This window comes from Protopterus annectens, chromosome 10.part0 (genome assembly GCF_019279795.1).
Source record: "Protopterus annectens isolate FY-2018-M chromosome 10.part0, PAN1.0, whole genome shotgun sequence".
Classification (NCBI taxonomy): domain Eukaryota; kingdom Metazoa; phylum Chordata; order Ceratodontiformes; family Protopteridae; genus Protopterus; species Protopterus annectens.
In genome coordinates this window covers 784004717-784025995 of record NC_056744.1, presented here as the reverse complement: position 1 = coordinate 784025995, position 21279 = coordinate 784004717, and the positions used below count along the sequence as shown (strand labels likewise).

Below are 21279 nucleotides of genomic sequence, written 5' to 3'. Positions count from 1 at the left end.
TAGCAAAAAACATGTGGACAAAGCCAGTACTGCGGGGAATATAGCCCCCAAACATTCAATGAATTCAGTTCTCACCATAAATAGCTCTCAACAAAAGCACAAAATATCTGGACGAAGCCAATAATGGGGGAATACAGTCCCAAAAATATGGACAAATTTCAAATATCTATGTTATAAACTTAGACAACTGCTAGAATAAACAGTTTTGTGTTACCATGTACTTTCTGAAGAATATGATGTCTGAAATTCAAATGCCTGTTATTTTTAAACATTTAACCAGGAAACTAGTCTGACTTGGAACAAAAGGACAATTTTCAGCAGAGAAGGGAGAAACTCCAGACACATCTTTATAAGATGGGAGGACATGTAGACTCCACACAGAAGGCACCCCAGCCAAGAATCAAACCAGAGAACCTGTAGCTGTCAGGCAGCAATGCTACCAGTGCACCACTGCACTACAGACTTTGCAAGGAAAAATGTAGATACAGAAACCACAGATTTTATGAGGAACAGAACAAATACGAGGCAAAAATCTGCAATTTTTTTTTTAAATGGTGGTGGATAGGGAATTCAGGTCCTTGCCACCTGCATCCAAGGTACAGAGTTCAAGCCTGAGTATCTCTACCCACCACCATTTGTTCTCTCTAGCCACCAGTATATAGCAACTGGGGTGTTTTACACACACACACACACACACACCCTTTGTTCAGCAGTATAATCCATGTCACGAAGCCTTCACCTACCTGCTGTAAAAAATGTGTTCAGCAGTATAATCCACATTTCCACACCTACCCGTTTCACGAACTAAGCCCACAATCCAGCCAGCGACCATTTCTACACCTACCCAAAGCCTTTGTCCAGCAGTATAATCCACATACTCATGAACGAAGCCCGCCCAGCAGTGAAATCCCCGCGAGAGCTCGCCCCTCAGTCCTCATTGGTTCTGCCTGCAGCTGAAACAGTCCGGAGCTCCTCTGTTCTGTGCGGTCATAACCGCACAGATTCCTGGGTATCTCACAGCACAGATTGCTGGGTATCTCTGTCTGTAGCCGGACTGCTGAAAAAGGCAGTCTGAGTTCCCCAATGTGTCTGCACATGCGCAGAGGAGTCGGGACTCATAATTGTTTTTTTTTTTCGTTTTTGTTTTCTTGTTTCACAGATTTTTCTTTTGTTTTTTTCTAGGTGGGAGGGCTGCAGTCCAGCAATCCGATAGCACGAGCCGCCCCCGGACATAAGGAGGATACAGTTGTTCAAAAACATATGCAGCACACATATTAAGGTGTGAAACCTTTAAACAGATGTGTGACATACATCTGGATTCAGACCCTTGACAGAATAAAATAGAAGTGTACAGATAAAAACATTATCTCAGCTCAACACATAGGAACTCAAGAATTAAGTTTAACTGACATATTTGAAGGGACACACAACAGATTCAATGAAGGGACACACAACAGATTCAAGGAAGGGAGCATCAACTATCATCACTGTAAATACAAGTGTAACATCCCATAAGGTGTATATAACATCTATCATCCTAATATGTACGTTACATAAGTACCATCAGTCTATATTTCTATAGAGCAGTGGAGCTAAGCACATTTGTAGGATGTAAATCATGTTAGTGACGTTAAAATTAAAATCTTCAGCTTTTGCCATAAGACATGAATGAATATTTACCATCACTCACCATCGGTGCACAATGCCAAGCGTTCCTGCAAAAAGTTGAGAATACCAAACGGGGAACAAAGATTGGGAGACAGGGATAGACACACAGGAAAAGATTTGCTTATGGCCCATTTCTTTCTTCATAATTATTTGGTTATGATTTGTACAAGACATTGTTTCCAATAGAGAGCAAGCAGATTAATACAGTAGCAGATAATAATGTGTTAAGAAAACATGTAGACAACACTTACACAAAAGAGTCATAACATTCTGAAATACTTTGGCGTACATCTGGATTCGAACCTTGACAGAATTCCAAAACAAATCTACAGCTGTGAGCATTATCTAACCACACCACATAGGAACTCCTACTTCTTGAAGCTCAAATCAACATAAACATTACACCCAGTAGCATAACAAATATGAAACAGTAAAAAGTGATGATACAGATAAAGGATGTTATATTTTTCTGGGACACTTTTAGCAGCTATCTGGTGTGTTACAGTTATGTTTTTCCTGATACTTAATCTATCACGCTATGAACAATCAAAGGTGTCAGAAAGAAAAAACATGACTCAGACATAAGTAGGACAACGGTAGGCTATTAAGATATGTAGACATCACTTACATAACAGCAACACAAATAAAACATTAACGATGACTTTCACATGTTTCTGGATTCAAACCCTTGACACTGTTAAAATAATTTTACACAGACATGAATTATATCAACACATCGCTCAGGAAATGTTACTTCACAACTTTATTTTTACTGTCTCACAGAGACAATGACAAAATAATGAGGCAAGTGGAAATGTAGGCATCAGGCTTCTACACACTCATGACAATTTTAACATTATAAGAGGGATACATTACAGCCAGGAGCATAATAAATGATCCAGTGCATAAGGCTTCCCAAAAAGATTTGCAATTGGAACATCCTACATGATGTACATCCAACTCAGCCTGCTTAACAGAAGAGTAGCCTGGCTGTATACAGTGCAGCAAGGCTAACAGCAGCAATATGAAGGGAACCAAAGTAATGCAGCTGAAGGCAAATACGCACGTAACTTTGCCATACACTATGTACTTCCATTTCCCTAAGTTACAGGTGCTACTTGGTGCCAAGCATTGCACAAATGCTGAGGAGACAGAATGATCACACAGAAGGGGGAAGAGACAAGAGAGGGGGAGATTGCGGCGCAACAGCTACACAAAATAACCTAACAGTAACAGGCAATAACAATCTGACATATTTCTGGATTAAAACACTTGAAAGTATGTAGAAATCAGTCTATAGATCTGAACATTATCTCAGCACATCACAAAGGAACTCCTAATTCATGCAATTTAAATCATACAACTGAAGGGAGAGTGACAACTTACTGAAGCAGAAATACTAACAGCTCTGTTTATGGGACTTTTAGGACCATCCTTATGGTGTGTTACTCTTAGTGGTTTCCTCATTATTACTCTGTCATGCTATGTACAATAAAGTATTTGCTATAAGAAGCAAGAAAAGGTAGTGGAGTAGCAACAAGATTAAAACATAAGCAAGACAAAGGTGGTTTACTAAGTGTCCCTGCTGGGATGGAATATTTTTGCAAATGCTTTCTTGCTGCCCTATTCAAATGCTATGTTAATGAACCATTACAAATGGAGATACAGATATTTGGAGATAAACATATAATAGGAACATAAACTGTCATGAAATAATTTGATGTACATCTGTAATCAAACCTTGAAAATATGTGAAAGCATCTGCCTACAGACAGGGGAATTATCTCAACACACCACATAGAAAGTTCTAGTTCATTACATCCAGCAGCTTAAGAATTGCTAGAGTAACTGTTTCAAAGCAGTGCCTTTACTCTGTACTCCTACAGCGCAACTGATTTAAGCACATTTGCATGAAAGTAACAGGACTAGTGCAGGATGTGAAGCTCAATTCACCATCACTCAGCATTGCTGTGGGACGCCAAACCTAGTACAAATGCTGTGGACAAAATATGAAGTCTTTGTGCTGGATTATTTCTGGCCATAAGTGTTGTGTGTGATTCTATTGTTTGACCATGTGAAAAGTGATTGAAAAGATAGTGGTGACAATGCAGGGAAAGCAGAGGGTAGGACACAGGGGAAAGAATACAGGAATTTGCAGGATGGTGGTGGAAGATTACCACACTAACCCACTTCTTCACAACATAAACGCTGAAATGTACACAGAATTACATGACTATGGAGCATCATCACACCAGAGATAGGGTAACAACAGAATAATGTTGTACAGCCAATTGGACGAAATTAAGTGTGTCAAAATGACACATGGAGACCTATATATAGGGCATAATTGTTTTTGTGGAACAGGTGGCCATTTTTTGAGAGGCAGGAATGTTGGGGATTGTGCTTAGAAATGACAGGGTCAAGTAGGTAGGGTACATTATGTAGCAAATGATGACATACAAGACAGACAAATGGTGAAGGACACAAAAGGTTGGAGGTACTACAATTGGGAATAGGTATGGTACATCAGATGTGCATTGACGTCCAGCTTGAGAACAGTGAGAATCCTGTCCTCACCCTCAAAACTCATCAATGAATCCTGTGTCACTTGCCTAGGTCAGGGCCAGATGTGGCATTATTTTGGCAATATGATGCAGGACGTTTTCAACCCTGCCGATTTGGGCACTAAAACCATTCTCTACTATGCCATCCACCAGCCCTGTCAGCTCCTGACAGGTGACAAAGTTGCCACCTCCACTAGTATTGCTCCAGGAGGGTTCCACTGCACCTGCAACATTGCTATCTGATGCAAGTGGAGAAGGTAGGGAAAGAGTTGCGTAGACAACACTGACAGGTTACAACTGATATGTGCTGGGTGTCTATGCTGCATATAGTGGCACCACAGCCACCTACAGAGATATGGTGGGCCAAATCACACTGGTCATTCTAGCTTCCTGTACTGATGGTCACTTTTTTCAGCAGCACTACATTAAACATATAAAATAAAAGAGAGAGATAGATGGAGGGTGGAGGCAAAATACAGAGTTAGATTACTGGCATGTCAGATCAATGACATGTCAAATTTTTTATTAGCGTAATATCTCGTTGATATTTACTTGACAAAACTTATAACTGTAAAAATAATACAAATGCTGTTTTAAGTTTATGTACCTCAATGATCGTCTACTATAAGAATTGTAAATCTCTAACATATTATGTACGATTGCTATAAGTATGCTCCATTTTTCTCTTCTCTCATGTACTGTATTGTATTGTGGAGCTTTTCTCCCTGGGCCTCTGCTGAAAATGGACCTGTATCCAGTCAGACTTTCCAGGTAAACAAATGTGAAATAAATAAATAAATATATAAACCTGTGCTACACCCAGATATATGATGGCACTGAAGTGTCATAAATCATTCAAATCACAATGCTCTAACAACTAGAACCATGTAATTGACTACACCATACCAGATATAAGCTTTCAAAGATAATGAATGTGTTTGTCACAACTGAATTGTTAATGTCATGCAGTATTGTAGTTAATATTTTATAAATATTATCCTGTACAACAATCTAATGTCTGTTCCTGGGTATTGAACCCACATACAACTAAGCTGGTGTACTCAATGCCTAGTGCAATCACAAAGAACTATTGCAGCAGGCATATATGCTTGATATAAAAGTTCGGACGTGCCTGCTCAAGATGGAATAGATTGATGAAGTGCAAAAACTTCTCTACCTTGTGCTGAAACCTGATGCACACTTACCATGTGCCTAAGGTGAGTTAGTCTCCCCTAATGTGCCTTACGGTTTTCTGCTGTCTCTTCTGCAGCTGTGCAGTAGCGAAAAGGAAAAAAAGAGATATGAAAGCATAATGACTAACTGTCTTGGCTGGTCAATCAATGTTATAACAGACTGTTGATGGGTCACTCTACTTAGATAACTGAGGGGTGTTTGCAGTCTTACATTCATCCTGCTATTGGCTCAGAAGGTACTGCTTGCACCTCTTCATTACACTGTTGTGGTAATGACATTTCTCACCAGTGCGTGGAAAGCTAGTTCCACTGAAGACACTCTTGGTCAACTTATTCCAAGACTCAGCCTTACACTGAGACCCAGCATAATCCACCTACAGCAGTCTCAGTCTGTAGCACTTTACAAGGAAGCCCACAAAAATACTGAAATCTTCAAACACATTTGCACTGTAAATGGAACACCATCCCTTTTTTTGTCATCCATGGCTGCAAAAGTCAACCTAGAAATATGTGTCTGCATTGATGCCCAATTCAGATCTCTTGTGAAACAGCTTGAGCAGATGCACATTCTTGTCAGCAGCATTTGCACAACTGAAAGCACAGCAATAGATTAGCAACCACACTGGCAATGGTTACATCAAAATAAGCAGAAGGTGTGAAATATGTCGGTTAAATTTGGACATATGTGATGCTCAGCCTGTTGACATGTTCCAATGTTAAACACACTGAAATACTTCATGGTGTTTGTTATGATCATTGTTGGTTGGAGTAAAAACTGTATGTCTTCTGACATACTGGGTTGTTAGGACTTAATAACATTAGTAAGACTGAGAAGTACCATCTGGAATTAGAACCCATGAAGAAGAAGAAGAAAAAAGGATAAGACATTAAACAAGGCTTATCAACCGCCAGTACCACAGGAAAACAATTTTTAACATATAAATAGAGATATACTAATTTAAGAATGAGTGTAGATATACTTAAGAGCTAACTGTATGCGTGTGACTAAATAATCATGGGACAGCATTTCTATGTGATGTGAGAGAGAGTATTTGTGGTTGTAAATACATTTTAGATGCTTGGAGTTGCATGACCCAAGTAAAAAAATGGTAGGATAAGTTACATACATACTTCACAATACATACTGTCGTAAACACATACCTGTATGTGTTAACTCATATAATTATAACAAAACTATTGTGCAAAACCTACTTATGCAAGTGTATTTTAAATAAAATATCACGTTCATGTTTAACATAACTCACACCCATTATACTGGCCTTATATAGCAACCATTAATGATATATTTTTAGCAATAAACAGTTATGGACTCTTATTTGTTGTTACCTTCTTAAGCACACATTTCTGACAAACGGTATTCTACCACCCTATGCAAAATTATCTGTACACAGTAGCCGAACCCAGCATCAGCTGTCCTCTTTTGCTAAGTTCACTGCACTTGCACAATATGCCACAGGGAATATTACTTGACAGATGCATTATCGTCAATGAGTACCACCCAGAGTGTCAACGGCTGCACACTGGTGTCAGGCTTGTTTGCATTACATAACGCAGCCTAAATTGCTTTTTTCACTTTTTTCCTTAGGCCGTAAAACATATTTGCATACTGCTGTGTGAAGCATAACTGCAAAAAGCATAAAAAAATTAGAAAAAATTTGAAAGGGAAATTAAAACCATAAAAGGGCATATCTAGCAATGACCAGAGCAACAGTGCCTTACAGTGACACATTCATCTTTCGCATCTCCTTGCCACATCAGAATTTTAATTTCTAGTACACATTAATAGGAGAGTTTCAAAAAACATCACAATCATATATCAAAATGTGTCCAGATTTATTCATAACCTCTCTGTAAAATTATATGTAAACTGGATATGAACCCTGTATCAGCTGTCCTCTTTCTCTAAGCACAATGCACTCACACCTTATACCACACTGACAGCCGACAGGTAGAATTTCTTTACTCAATATTCTTCAGAGTGCTGATGAAAGTGCACTGGTATCTCAGCTGTGCTGAGAGCATTCTAAATTAAATTTGCCATTTTTTTTTTTACCTTAAGAAGTGCACTGTTGTTTACTGCTATGGACAGCAACCAGTCAAGAATGCATAATGCCAAGTGGAGTGCAAAGAATGCAAAAAAAAAAAAATAATATAATAAAAACAAATTTAAAAAGTAAACCATTATTTAAAATGTGCATTTCTGATATTACCTCCACTTTGCCTTGCAACATAAACATATGCTACTTAAACATCAGTACATTCACACAAGCACCCTCTCTGGATGTGAACCATCAAACCACTGAATTAACAGAACACAATTAAGATCACTATCATTATTTGCCACAAACAAATAATAGGAAGAAAAAATAGATCACATATAAGGAAGATGCAAGATTGTATAAATTCACATTAAAGATGTAACAGAAACAAGCTCTGTAAAATGCCAGCAAATGTGTGGATAAATGGGATTTTAGCAACAGTTAAGTAGATTGTTCTTTACACACCATAAAACAAATATCTGGAATACTGCAGCTGATTTTTTCTCTTTCTTTCTGTGAGCAGCATTCCTTTATCTATGATTTTCTAACAATCACTGTTCTCTCATTTGCATTGCTACACCATAAAACAAATATCTGGAATACTGCAGCTGATTTTTTCTCTTTCTTTCTGTGAGCAGCATTCCTTTATCTATGATTTTCTAACAATCACTGTTCTCTCATTTGCATTGCTACAGTTTGTATGTTGCAGAATTGTTACTCCAAGGTACATACCGTCATAAACAATTCACAAAAAACATTAGGAATACTGCTCGCCTAACTCAATGTAATCCCAGAATTTAGTGAAAGTCTCTTCCTGACACACCAAGAATTAGTGAATATCAAAGAGGACAACCTATGAAGCACTGACTGCTCCTGCACTTAGACCAATCATTTACACTTGCAAGCTTTTATCAAGTAACACTTCATTGTTTATCCTTGCAGAGGTATGGCATGTGCATGCAATCTTGTAGGCCCTCCACTATTTTTCTTACCCAGTACTTACTGCAAATTGTGGAATTCATGAATGCTAGAGAGTTTACACCTCATTTGCATATCCATACAGCTCAGAGGGATGAATCTGCACTATATCAAGGTAATCACGTAGGTAAGGAACTTGCAGCACTGTAGGAAGGTCTAGAGAGCTTCATACAATTATTTGCTTGCAAAACTTGTTTCTAATTTCACAAGTGATTGATGAAAAGGTATGTTGTGTTTTTTTTTTCACAAAATGCTGCATTTCAGTCTTACTGATGTAGTGCATTTCACAATACAGCCATTGCTTTACTGTCTGCATTATTTGTCCATTGCTGTTGGCACAGCCAAGTATACCATTTTTTCCCTAGTACACATGCTTGTATGCAATATAACATAACATTATGGAAACTTTTCTCTGGGCATCTGAACAGTTATTGCAGTAGTGTTGTATCACTTACTAGCAAGGTCAGGAGGGTTACATTTGTAGCCCACAAAATGCATTAGGGCAGTAATATATACCTGCCCTCCACATAAGTGGACAACCAACAGTTTTAGCCATTTGTAATGCAAAAATGTACATTGTTTTTATTAATGCTGCAATGTACTACAGTGTTCCACAGCTGTTGTCCTCCTTACATAACTTTTACACTTGGCTTTGCATTTCCTTTACCTTTTCGTGTAGGGGGTTCTGTATTAACTTGTGTGTACTCATGGACAGCTTTACATTTTCAATTATTTTGTGCATGACAGATGCATACACGGCTATGACATCCAAGATATCTGCACCCTGTAAACTGACAAACAGTGATGCAGACAATGAGTCAACATGGCTTATTCCTGTTAGAATGAGGCAGAGGGGACAAGCACAAGCCCCCTGTGACTATATCTGTTGGCAAGTGGTCAACTATGTACATGGTATGGGAGGCCATAGCCATACATATCAGAAAATAAGACACAGGGCAAGTGACATGATAATGTATGCAATACATGCCCATGAATATATGGCTAAAGGCAGGTGGTCCTGCTACCAAACCACCACTGACTGAAAATGAGGAGTTTCTGTCCACTGTTAGAGGTCCCAGACACCTCAGCAGAAGGTCATAAAAAATAGTTAATGTTGGTTCTGGCAAAGTGCACAGCACAAGTGTGCACACTGCAGAACTTTCACGGTATGCAATACAATTAAATAAATCTGCACTCACTTCTTTGGTGTCCGACTTGCCTTTATGTATCCCCCAGACCATATGCCAGTGATGACGACTGTGCCATGCCCATTGCACATTTTTTTTTTTAAGTTACGGTTGCATATATGTGGGGGCAACTGAAATGCATGATGCACATTACTGGCCAAAGTCTATAGCTATATATAGCAGGCATCTGTCATGCGCTACTACTGATGTTACTGTACACCTGAGCCATATGGGACTAAGCAGTTATCTAACACTCTGTTTTTCATTCAAGTTCCACACTAAGAGTCTCAGGTGAGGGTGGCAGGGGATGCATATTTTCTTAACTGTTTGCTGTCCACCAAGTATCACTCTACAACTTCTTTGTTATGCAGTCCATAATAAGTCAAATGGGGTATAAACACCATTCAGCGTTAGCATCTTGAATTAAAGCCTGTGACACATACAGGTTAATGATGGCAGCAACAACACATGACATTTATTTCTAAGTGTAACCGTGATTGTATTCCAAAGAGTTTTGGATTTCAGGGCAAATGGCTACACTAAGTGTACACGATTACTTGATAGGTTCCTGTACAACTCTGCCATGTTGGATTGGTTAGTGAGCAAGTAATTTGGCTACTTATGTTTAATAGCATATTCTGCCATTTACCCTTGCTGTACAATGAATAAGAAATAGTGTGTTGTGGTGTACACAGCATACAGTACCGTGTACAAGACAGCATCACAGTGTAGGCATTCGTGAAACCACACCTAGATTTACAATCATAACATTTATGATGCAGTTATTCCTGGTTTGATTCTGGGACATTTGACCTACACAGTTTTGATTAAAAATATTCAAGCACATTCCCTTGACACGGAGTAGCTTAACCAGTCAATATCTGAGAAGTTAAAATCCTCTTATAAGGATTGCATTTTCACTAATTTTACATCCTGGGGTTCAAACTGAAAATCATCATGCTTTGTACATCAGATTACTATAATATTACCGATACTAATTGTTGTGTGACCAGTGTCTAGTACTGAATTGTTTTCTTGACTTCTGGTTTTAAGTGTTATTTTACAGAAGACTGAGACAGTCACCTTATCCACTATAATGAAAGGCGGTATAAAACCATCTGTGACATGAGTTTGGATTAGTACACTACACTGTAGTAATGGTAAAATTAACATCCTCCAAGCAGATGAAAGCTTCAAAACCACTAAGTTTATTGTTGAAACAGCTGATCTTGTACATTTTTCATTACTGGCAGAAGGAATTTGCAAAGTTCTTAAAAAAAAAAAAAGACACTATAGTGATGGAAAATGTAATGTTCATAACATGTACTTGACATATTATGTACTCGCAGGGAAGTAAGGGTGAAGATCATCAGATGCAAGGTACTACAGCTGGCTGCCCATCTCTCTCACAGTAGATGCACACCTTGTAACACAGGTCTTTATTCAGAAAATGATTGTCACCCTGTGGACTTGTGGCAGGGCTTCCAGAATGGAAATTGAGAGAATCCTTTCAGATTAGCTAAGAAAGGTATACTGTTCCAGCTTAATGATATCACAACCATGCATCCACACCACAGAAAACAGACATACACATACACACACACACCACCAAACATAAGCACAATTTCATTGTAAACAAAGGATAACACTGAAACACGCAATGCAGTTTTCACACGTCTTAATGCAGGTAACAAAACCACTAACCAAACATTTCAGAACAGGCAAGCCTTTTTGGTGGCTTAGAAGGAAAAAAAACTAAGTTCCAGACAATGCAAGTTCAATTGGCAGCACAGGCATTTGACTAAGAAGGCAGAGCACAGGCATGCCTATACTGGCATAAGGGAAAAGTTAAAGTTCAAAGATTAGATGGGAGGTGGAAGGATAACAGCAGGCATGACTACTCTTATGGGCTTAAGATATGGCACGTGCTCTGGATACTTTCCATTGCTCACCCATCCAATAACATTAACAAGCAAGCACGGGGACCTAACATTTACTGTAAAAAAACAATGTTCCCTGAGAATGACAGCACCACTCCTGGACAACCAACTGTTGCCGGCAGGCCAAGTGCAAGTATAATCTGTAAGCTGAGCCCTTATGTATTGAGGGACAAATAACCCAACAGGACAGCGAGGGAGGCCTGATGATGGAGGGGAAAAAAAGAATGAAAAACAACCAATGGTTACCTGTACTAGTAATGGACAAAGGGATTTCCTTAATGCTTTATCCCGCAGATAGGTCCCTTCAAATGATCTATTGTATGATTCCAGTTATTCTCACTTGGGGTAATAGAATTATCAACCACGGGATGGGTAAGGCCAATCTAACACCATTTGCTGTAGGTTAATTCATGCACAAAAAGGGAAACTGGCTAGGCTTAAAATAGCCAGAAAAAGCAGCTAGCCAAGTACTTACACATGAATCTACAGAGATAAAGCGATGCTCAGCACAAGCAGCTTAGTTACCATTTACTCTGTTTAAACTATCAATATTAGAACTCACCGTACCCCTTCCCCCAAAATTCCAAGACCTTGGAAGATGTTTATATTAGTTAGGTGGATGTAGGGGATCACACCCCCACAACACCCAAGTCAAACTTACACGAACCTTTCAGAAATATAAGAGCTATTCTTTTTTTTTTCATTAAGAAATATAAGAGCTATTCTGGTGCTGCGCGGTAGCGTTGTCGCCTCACAGTAAGACGTTGTCCTGTTCGAGTCTCAGTTAGAGTGTCTTCTGCGTGGAAACATGCGTGAATGGGCGTACCTTCGTTGAAGGTTGTGCGTCAGAGTGGGCAAATGGGCACGTAAAAATCTACTGCCAATCATTAGCGGACCGAAGTTCCGCTGTGGCGACCCCTAACCGGGAAAAGCCGAAAGACACAACAACATTCTAAATTAGAAAGTACCCAGACAAGTTACACGTTATCTCTAGAAGCAACAAATGCCTGATAAATGCACCCAGTAAAAACCGCTATAGTTAAAACACCAAAAAAGTCTACTGCAACAGGGCTCAACATAAACAACCGGAATTCCCGTGTTTTAAAAAAAAAAAAGTGCACTGCAGTTGAGAATACAAGAGCACACCTCGTGGATGTTTGAAAAATTGGACAGCTTGAACTGTTGCAAAACAAACAAAAACAGCAAAGCAAGGCATTTTAGTCAGGACTGTAGCCACGAAGAGCATAATTTTGTCAAACATTTTTTCAGCCAGAAATGTTTCAAAGTAACTAAAAGTACGTTGCACACCGTTTTCTTCTAATATGCAATCCATACTACAGGTAGAAGATAATTTGCACACCGTCAAGTTACAGTTTAAACCACGAATTAATAATCATTAATAGTCTGTATTAAACACAACACTGCCGCGACCGACTCTACGCTTCTTCAAGTTTCAAGTCTGATCACATATCACACATTCTCAGAAGAAAGACCGACAGGAAAGTCACTGAACACATTAAGGAGTATAATCAGAAGAAGTTAAACAAGGTTTTCAGTAAAAGCAATGAAAATTGTGAAGCAACAGTACAAATGTTACAGAATATGAAATGCTGTAGTCTAACTGCAAAAATCAGAGCAAAAACATTGTGATCTTACTGTACTACAATATTTTATTTCAGAAGCAACATTATATACTTTAGTAACTACTTACTTTTTAAATGACATATTCATGTTTTATTTCAAATTCGACAACCTACTACCTACACATATTGTTTGAAGTGCTTTCTAGTGTCACATAAAAATCGGTTCGACTTGAAAGGTAAAAATGTTCCGGACTAAAGCAGAATTCTCACAGAACAATAGTTGTGGGCCAGTACATAGAAGTACTGCTTTGTGCGTGAGATGTGATCAGTGGAAATTCTCATAGCGCTGGAGTGCAAATCTTTATGACTTTAAATATTACCATCTTTTTGACAGAAAAAAAAACTTTTCTGACTTGCGATTTTTAAGTGTACAGTACATAGCGTTAGGTTTTACTCAGATAAGACGTTGACAAAACAAATTAGCATTATAGTCAAACTAAAACTGATTACCACTAGTTAAACAGTGTGTGTTTCACGTAAGAAATTGCACTTCAATACAAATAATTATCATTTTAATATGACTTGTACTCACAATTTCACCTAACACAGATCCACTATTTTAAAATGCACCATTGCAATTACTAACCCTTAATACACTGAACATATTTTAACAGCATTTTAACTTTTTCAACCATGAAAAGTTTACATATATGTCTAAGTTCAGAAGTAAAGGTCGCATATGCAGAGTATCAAACTCCAGCCACATTCCGTTGCTATTGAAACAGTGTTATAACGGGATATTCGCAATTGAGCGGTAGCACGGACGAGAAATCCCGAACACCAGTATGCCAGGCAGCCCACTACGGTTTGGGTTTGGGTCTTTAATGCGGCCCTGTACAGGCCAGGGCATATTTTGATAGGTGGCCTAAGTTCTTATTGTTTTTAATGATTTCCTGCACTGACCCAATTAACCATAAATATCATTAATGTAAATTCCGGTGACTGGTTACTCATTTCGCTGTCAGGACACCACCTGCAAACAAGAAATTTGGGAAAAAGCGAGAGAAAATCAACAGAAAATGAGAACAACAGACTTTGGTTAGCATGAACCTTGCAGGTGGCAGCTCAAGTTTCGGCTTTAAAGGAAAACTCTACCCTAAACTAAAAAAAAAATGTTTTTCACTCTTTCTTTCCTAACCTATTTTAACACCTCAAAATCACACTAAATGCTTTAGTTGTAATTTTAGCCTGTTTTCTACAACATGGCTAACAATAGGTATTGATGTATCAAGTTGATCTTACTCTCCCTCAACCCTTTCTCTTTCTCATAATGCTTTGTATGACTCTGGATTTGTGTGAGTCAGTGTTATCTTTTTTACTTTCTGTAAAAGGACTGTTTCATTTCTGTCTCAAATCATCCTCATTTATGTTTGGCTCAGAGCTTGTTTTACACTATACTTAATCCAGCTACAGCCAGAAAAGTAGCTAAATTGCTGGCCTTTGCTCATGGTTTTCTTTTGTAGTCAAAGAGGAATTGATTCTGCAAGGATCTCTCAGTGCAGTGACAGTTTTAACACCTCTGCAGTAGTGTAGGGGGAGAGCACTGTTAATTCTTCTTCAACCCCACTTATTTCCTGTTCTTATTGAGGAGTTAGACCCCTGAGTAATTCCTTGAACGTCTGTGCTTTCACTCCAGGCCTGGGATGACATGCTCGACAAGCCACGTTGCTTCGCTAGGGACAGCTTGCACCTGTCAGCCCTGGGCTTTCGGATATTGGCAAAGGCTCTTGCCACCCCCATAGTGCCTTTTATAGGCAAGGCTCAAAAGACAAACCCACCTCCATAGACAACACAAGGTAAAAGAAACTAAGGGTAATGCTGCTCAACGCCAGAAGTCTAAACCTCAAGATGCATGCACTCGAAGCCCTCCTCAGTATGGAGAACATCAATATCTGTACAGTGACAGAAAATTGGTTCAAGGCTCCCGAGAGCACCCCAGCACTACCAGGTTATACCTCATATCATGCTTTTCGGCCCCAAAACTCGGACCGAACCACAAAAGGAGGGGGGTATCCATATTCATCAAAGATACCCACACCTCCAGGTTAGTGGCATTGCATGAAGCATCGGAGACCATCCATGTGCAGCTAACAGTGGGCAAAACTGCCTTTCAGTTTGTAGCATGCTACAGACCACCCTCTCAAAATCAGGAATCCCACTCGGCCTTCCTGAGAACACTGGAGCACATGAAGGTCTCTCCAAACACCATTATATTGGGTGACTTCAACTACCCAAACATTGACTGGGAGCATTACTCAAGCCCCAACACCCTAGCCCAAAGGTTCCTAGAATTTATAAACTCAAATGCTATGGAACAACTAGTCACCACCCCCACAAGAGGGGATAACATACTGGACCTGGTCATCACCAACATGGGGACTCTATGCTCCATACCAGTATTCCCCTCATTGGTAAGATCGGAGCATAAATTAATCTCACTGGATATCCACATCCTGATCCCACACACAGCCCAGAAAACCACAGTGAAAAACTTCTCAAAAGCTAACTTCACACTTCTCAAAACCAAGGTGGAATATTTCAAGGCCCCCAGGCCAGTGGAAACTACGGCTCAAACTGCAGAATCCTTTATAAATACATTCTATGGACACCTTCAGGAATGCATGGATCATGCTATCCCAAACAAAACCAAGACCCAATCTTCCAAAGGCAGGTGTCCTGCCTGGTGGACCCCAGCCATAAATAAGCTGTACAACAGAAGGAGAAAGCTGCTACATGATAGAGCAAAATCCCTAAAAGGGAAGGCATCTCTGATCAGTACTAGCAAAAAACTACGATCCCTCATAAAATCATCCAAGGCCAGCTTTGAGAGAAAAATTGCACAGGACACTAAAGATAATCACAAGGCCTTCTTTAGTTATGTTAGGAGCCTGGGTGGCAACTCCCAGATATGTTCAGAGTTGGTCCAAAATGACAAAAAATACACTGAACCCACAGACATTGCCAACATCCTGGCAGACAGGTTCAGTGCAAACTTCTCCCCCTCCCCCCCAAAGAGCAAATATCTATCCCAGCAGAGTGCTGCCTCCCTGACATCTAATATGCTCAGGTGAGAGACGCCCTCACCAAAGCAAAAAACACAGCATCAATGGGACCAGACAGTGTCCCGGGCTGCGTCCTACATGAACTCCAAGAAGAGCTAAACCCCCACATAAAGCTGCTGTTCAATCTCAGCCTTACTACAGGATATGTACCCAAAGAATGGCGTACAGCAACAGTGGTCCCACTCCACAAAGGTGGTGCATCTACGGACCCTGGAAACTATCGCCCCATAAGCCTGACTAGCCTGGTCTGCAAAGCTATGGAGAGGATCATCATGGAACTCATAAACAAAGACATTGGGGACCTACAGACACTGGATCCTACCCAATTCGGCTTTGTTAAGGGTAGATCCTGCCTCTTAAACCTGGTTGATTTCTTTGAAACAGTCACCAAGGCCATTGATGAGAGGAAGGTAGTCCACACAGCCTACCTGGACCTTGCAAAAGCCTTCGATACAATACCCCACTCGGGCATCATAGATAAGCCCTCCAGCTTAAATATAAACCCCTATGTCATAAGATGATTTGCAAACTGGCTCAAGGACAGAACCCACATAGTAAGAATTGCTGGAGCCATGTCAGACTCTAAACCAGTTACAAGTGGCGTCCCACAAGGCTCAGTCCTGGGACCTCTCTTGTTCGGTATATATTTCTCGGAGGTTCAGGCTAACACGGGAGGACTGTGGCTGACCAAGTTCACAGATGACTGCAAACTGGGTGCCAAAATTGACTCTCCAGCTGACACAAGCATCCTCCAAAAGGGTCTCATAGAGACGGATAACTGGTGCCAGAGCCATGGTCTAAAGCTAAACTCTAAAAAGTGTATAGTCATACCCTTTGGCAAAAACAAAGTGCCCACAAATTACCACATAGGCAGGAATCCATTAAGTACAGAAGAAGTAATTAGGGACCTGGGGACCCAAGTTGACAGAAATCTCTCCTTTGACAACCACATTGCCAAACTGGTTAGAAAGACCTTCTATATAGCCCACCTTATCATGAAAGGATTCACATCTAGATCGAGGGAGGTCATTGTGCCCCTTTATTCATCCCTCATCAGGCCCATAATTGAATACAATGCCCCATTTGGGATGTACATTACCCGACACCTGCAGCAACTAGAAAGACCCCAAAAGTACCTCACAAAGAGGATCATGGGACTCAAACAGATGCCATATGCTGCTCGGTTAAAGAAACTCCAGCTCTACTCAGTTGCATACCGCCTACTTAGAGGCGATCTATGCCTGACGTATAAAGCCACGTCCAACCCGGAATTAATGAGCATGCTCCACCTCAGAAAATCCAAATTCCTTAGAGCTATGCACTCGAGGGACTTGAACCTCAGCACAGAAATAAATAGGACATGCTGGAGGGACAGATTCATAACCCAGAGGCTCCCTTCGCTCTGGAATAGAATCCCAGTCCATGTTAGGCAGAGCTGCTCACTGTCTCTCTTCAAGAGGAATCTTGACGAGTGGATGGGAGATCGTAGGTTTACCCCAGGGATTGCTTCAGTGTCACTACTAGACAGAGGCACAGTAAACTAACCTTAAAAAGGGCACAGTAAAATCAGTTCAGAGGGTGGCGAAAGCGAAACACACTCTGGCTAGGCTTGTAACTGCCTTAGGGCAGATAGCCTAGTATGAACCTATGAACCTAAAACAGCACTGATAACAAATAATCACCCTGGAATATCCCCCTTTGAATTTTTTATCTCTGGGATAGTAATTTGCCCTTTGTTATTACTTAGCTGCAAAGTGGTTTGCGACTGTTTCATAGTCACTGCAATGTAATTGATTGATTTAGGATGCATCTTATACACTTGTAAGAATTCCATTATCCAATTTTTTTTTTGTAATGCATCCATGCCATACTTAGATTCTTACTCTCTTTACAGCTCTCTACTATGGCTCTTTTTAGCAACAAATGGTCCTTTGTTCCGTATGATTTTCTTTTATTACCTCTTTGTCCTATTGTTGTAATTTACTATTTTTATGACTTTAAACTCTGCCTTCATCAATTCCAGTTTATGATTTGTATATTGTTGGAAGGAAATGTATTGGTATATAGTTCTTAGGATGGCTTGCAGGTTCATTGTTAAGGAAGAGTATTGTTTTCCTATTGTTAACCAGGTAGGTGTCTGTTTGGGATGTACATGTAAGTAATTCTTACTCGGGGCTAAATATTTGTGTAAAGATGTAAATACCTTTAACCAGACGTTATGTACTGTACTTGGGCTTGAGTTTTCCAGTTAGGAGCTTTTCTTAATTTTGTCTTGATTTCTCTGACTGTTATTTCATCCCATTCCATATCCTCTACATTAGAGCTACTTTAATTCTTCTATCCATTCGGCATCTTTGTTATGTTCAACAGGGTCTTCAGAAATACTTCTCCAAAGTGCGTCTATGTTTTCTTTTTTGGTGGTGTTTCTATTTCTTTTGCTTTCCAGGTTTCTGTAAAACCTTTTTGGGTTGTTAATGAACTGCTTTGTTTGTACATGTCCTTTATAGTTATCTGCACACCTCCTAAGTGTTTCCATTTGCACTGATATTTTTAACTTATTATTGGAAATAATGTAGGCCAAATCCTGATCTGTTTTGATACTTTGCATTGCTTTTACCAAATTATTTTTCAAAGTATTTTTGATGATCTGTTCTCTTTTCTGTATTCTTCTAAAAGTGACTCTTCTTGTCATAATTGCTTTATAGTGTTTCTTAATTTGATGTTTCCATGGTGGCATTGTACTTGTTCTCTTCCTTTCCTTTGTTACTCTAATTTTTTGTGGTAATACTTTACCAGTAAATGTTTAATAATATATCCTATTTATTTCTGTTGTATCACGTGGATTTCTTTTAATAGTCTGGATTACTGTGTTCATCTGTTTTACCAGTTTTGTAACATTATGGGTCTTATTTACTTTCTGCAATCTATTTATTTAATCTGTCTTAATATCACTATCATCTTATTTGCTTTCTGCAATCTGTTTCTTTCATCTGTCTTAATATGACTATCCATCTGTGTTAAATCAAAAAGGTTTTCCCTTAGATAATTTTCTTCAGGGCTGAGAACATCATCTTTGCTCTGTTTCCCATGAGTCTTCTACAGAAAGTTGCAAAACATTTCCCTGTGGCATATGTTCTTCAGATGCATCCTGTTTTTATCTGCTTCTCTTCCATATGGAGACCCATTGACCCATCATGCCACAGCATTACTTGCATCACAGTTGCCACTGTTTCCTGCTCCTTCCATTACTGTGCAACTTCAACTAGACTTTCATGCAAGTCTCTTACAGAAGGCTCCAGAACACTACTCTGTGACAAATCCTCCTCAGATGCATCCAACTCCACCTGCTGCTCCTCTGTCTGAAGACCCACTGGCCCATCCTGCTGCTACATTGTCAGTATTGAAGTTTCCACACTAAACCCTTTATTTTGCAGATGATCCATCACTTCAATTGTGCAATTTCTATGTAGCCAATCCTCTTTTCTACATTCCCCTGTTTTGATCTTATTTTCTTGTATTGTAAATTTTTCTGTATCTGTGTCCCTTGGCCTGTATTTCTCTTCAAATATTTTTGGGCCTGCTCTTTTGTATTGTTTAGTTTGGCTTTCTTCTTTGTATAAAATTTTACCACATCAGAGCTCTTTTTCTTTCCCATGTCCTTGTTTCTTACTTATATCTTTCTAAAACCTCTGTTTTTTATTATTTATATTTATTCACGTCCTCTGTTGCTTCTTTTTCTATGGAGGCCATTGTTTCTTCATCTTGATGATGTTTTCATTGATCTGTTGCATTAAGCAATATACATTTTTATTTGCTGCTTTTGACAGTTTTTCCTTTAATTTCTGTCTTAATCTTTCTATATATCTTCTGTCTAGAAATTCTGGGCTTTTTGCATAAAAGTAACATACATCATTTCTTCCTTATCATGTACAGACAACTTTATCATTTCTGCTTCTTTTTTTTTTGGCTTGTCAGTTTTGTTTTTTTGTGAACTTCTTCCTTGTAACACAGGAGGGCACCCTCCCCTAACCCTGGCATAACTGTACAAATAGGAATGTTTCTATGTTCCAAGGATTCTACACTCCCTTTTTTCCAGTCTTGGCACTGGTGTGATTACCAGGATTGAGCACTTTTGTTATCCTGGGACCTGAGTACCTAGTCTTTTTATTTTTTAACCTACCTTTCTCCATGAGTTATATAAACACAGTCTATTTATCGGTGTTGTCTTGATGAAATTATGTAAAAAAAAACAGACTATTGCATGAAGCTACTCACCAAAATTTGAGGATGAATTCAGTTCCAGCAATACTACTGTCTATTCGTACCCCTAGCCTTTATGGTGTAACAAATAATAAAACAAACGAAAGAAAGAAAATGTGAGAGTTCACAAAAAGGCAAACAGAAACAAGTTAAAACACAAAACAATATAGAATAATTATTAAACACTTTTTCTGTATGTGGCACTTTTAATGTTAGATTACAGACAAAGAACGTTAGCTTTATTTGCAAATTATATTATTTTGTACTTGACAATTCCAGGAAAGGATATTTTAGGGGGGAGTGGTACATTTTGAGACAGTTTCAAGTCTTTGGGGATATAAAATAAATGAACACACATAGACACACACACACACACACACACACACACACACACACACACACACACACACACACACACACAAATTGGATCAGCAATATGCATATTATGGAAACATGATAAGATGAGGTATTTAGGTGTATGAAATAAAAGGATTCTGTTACAGCAGCTAAGGATATCAGGTAAGATACTAAGCAAAATATAAAAAAACACCTCGTAACTTTACCTCAGTCCCACATTACTCACAAGACAACTAGTTTGATCGGTGAGTGACATTGACACATCTAGTTGGGACTATTTAAGTGTACCTTACCTTATTATAGGACCCGGGACTATTGCTGCTCGGAGAGTATATGGTTTCGGTTTTGAGCAGCATCACTGGTTAAG

General features: G+C 39.2%; 1 protein-coding gene across 2 annotated transcripts in view; it reads right to left on the bottom strand.

Moving 5' to 3' along the window:
* The window catches only part of LOC122813340 (biotin-dependent 3-methylcrotonyl-coenzyme A carboxylase beta1 subunit-like), a 936618-nt gene extending 922960 nt beyond the window's left edge, over positions 1-13658 (bottom strand). The window contains exon 1 of one of the 2 annotated variants that reach the window (XM_044085603.1): positions 13302-13658. In XM_044085603.1, coding sequence (XP_043941538.1) covers positions 13302-13321 — 20 coding nt within the window. In that variant the 5' untranslated portion in view covers positions 13322-13658. The remainder of the gene's footprint in view (positions 1-13301) is intronic. The other variant, XM_044085602.1, reaches the window with a different exon arrangement.
* Positions 13659-21279: the final 7621 nt, after the last annotated feature.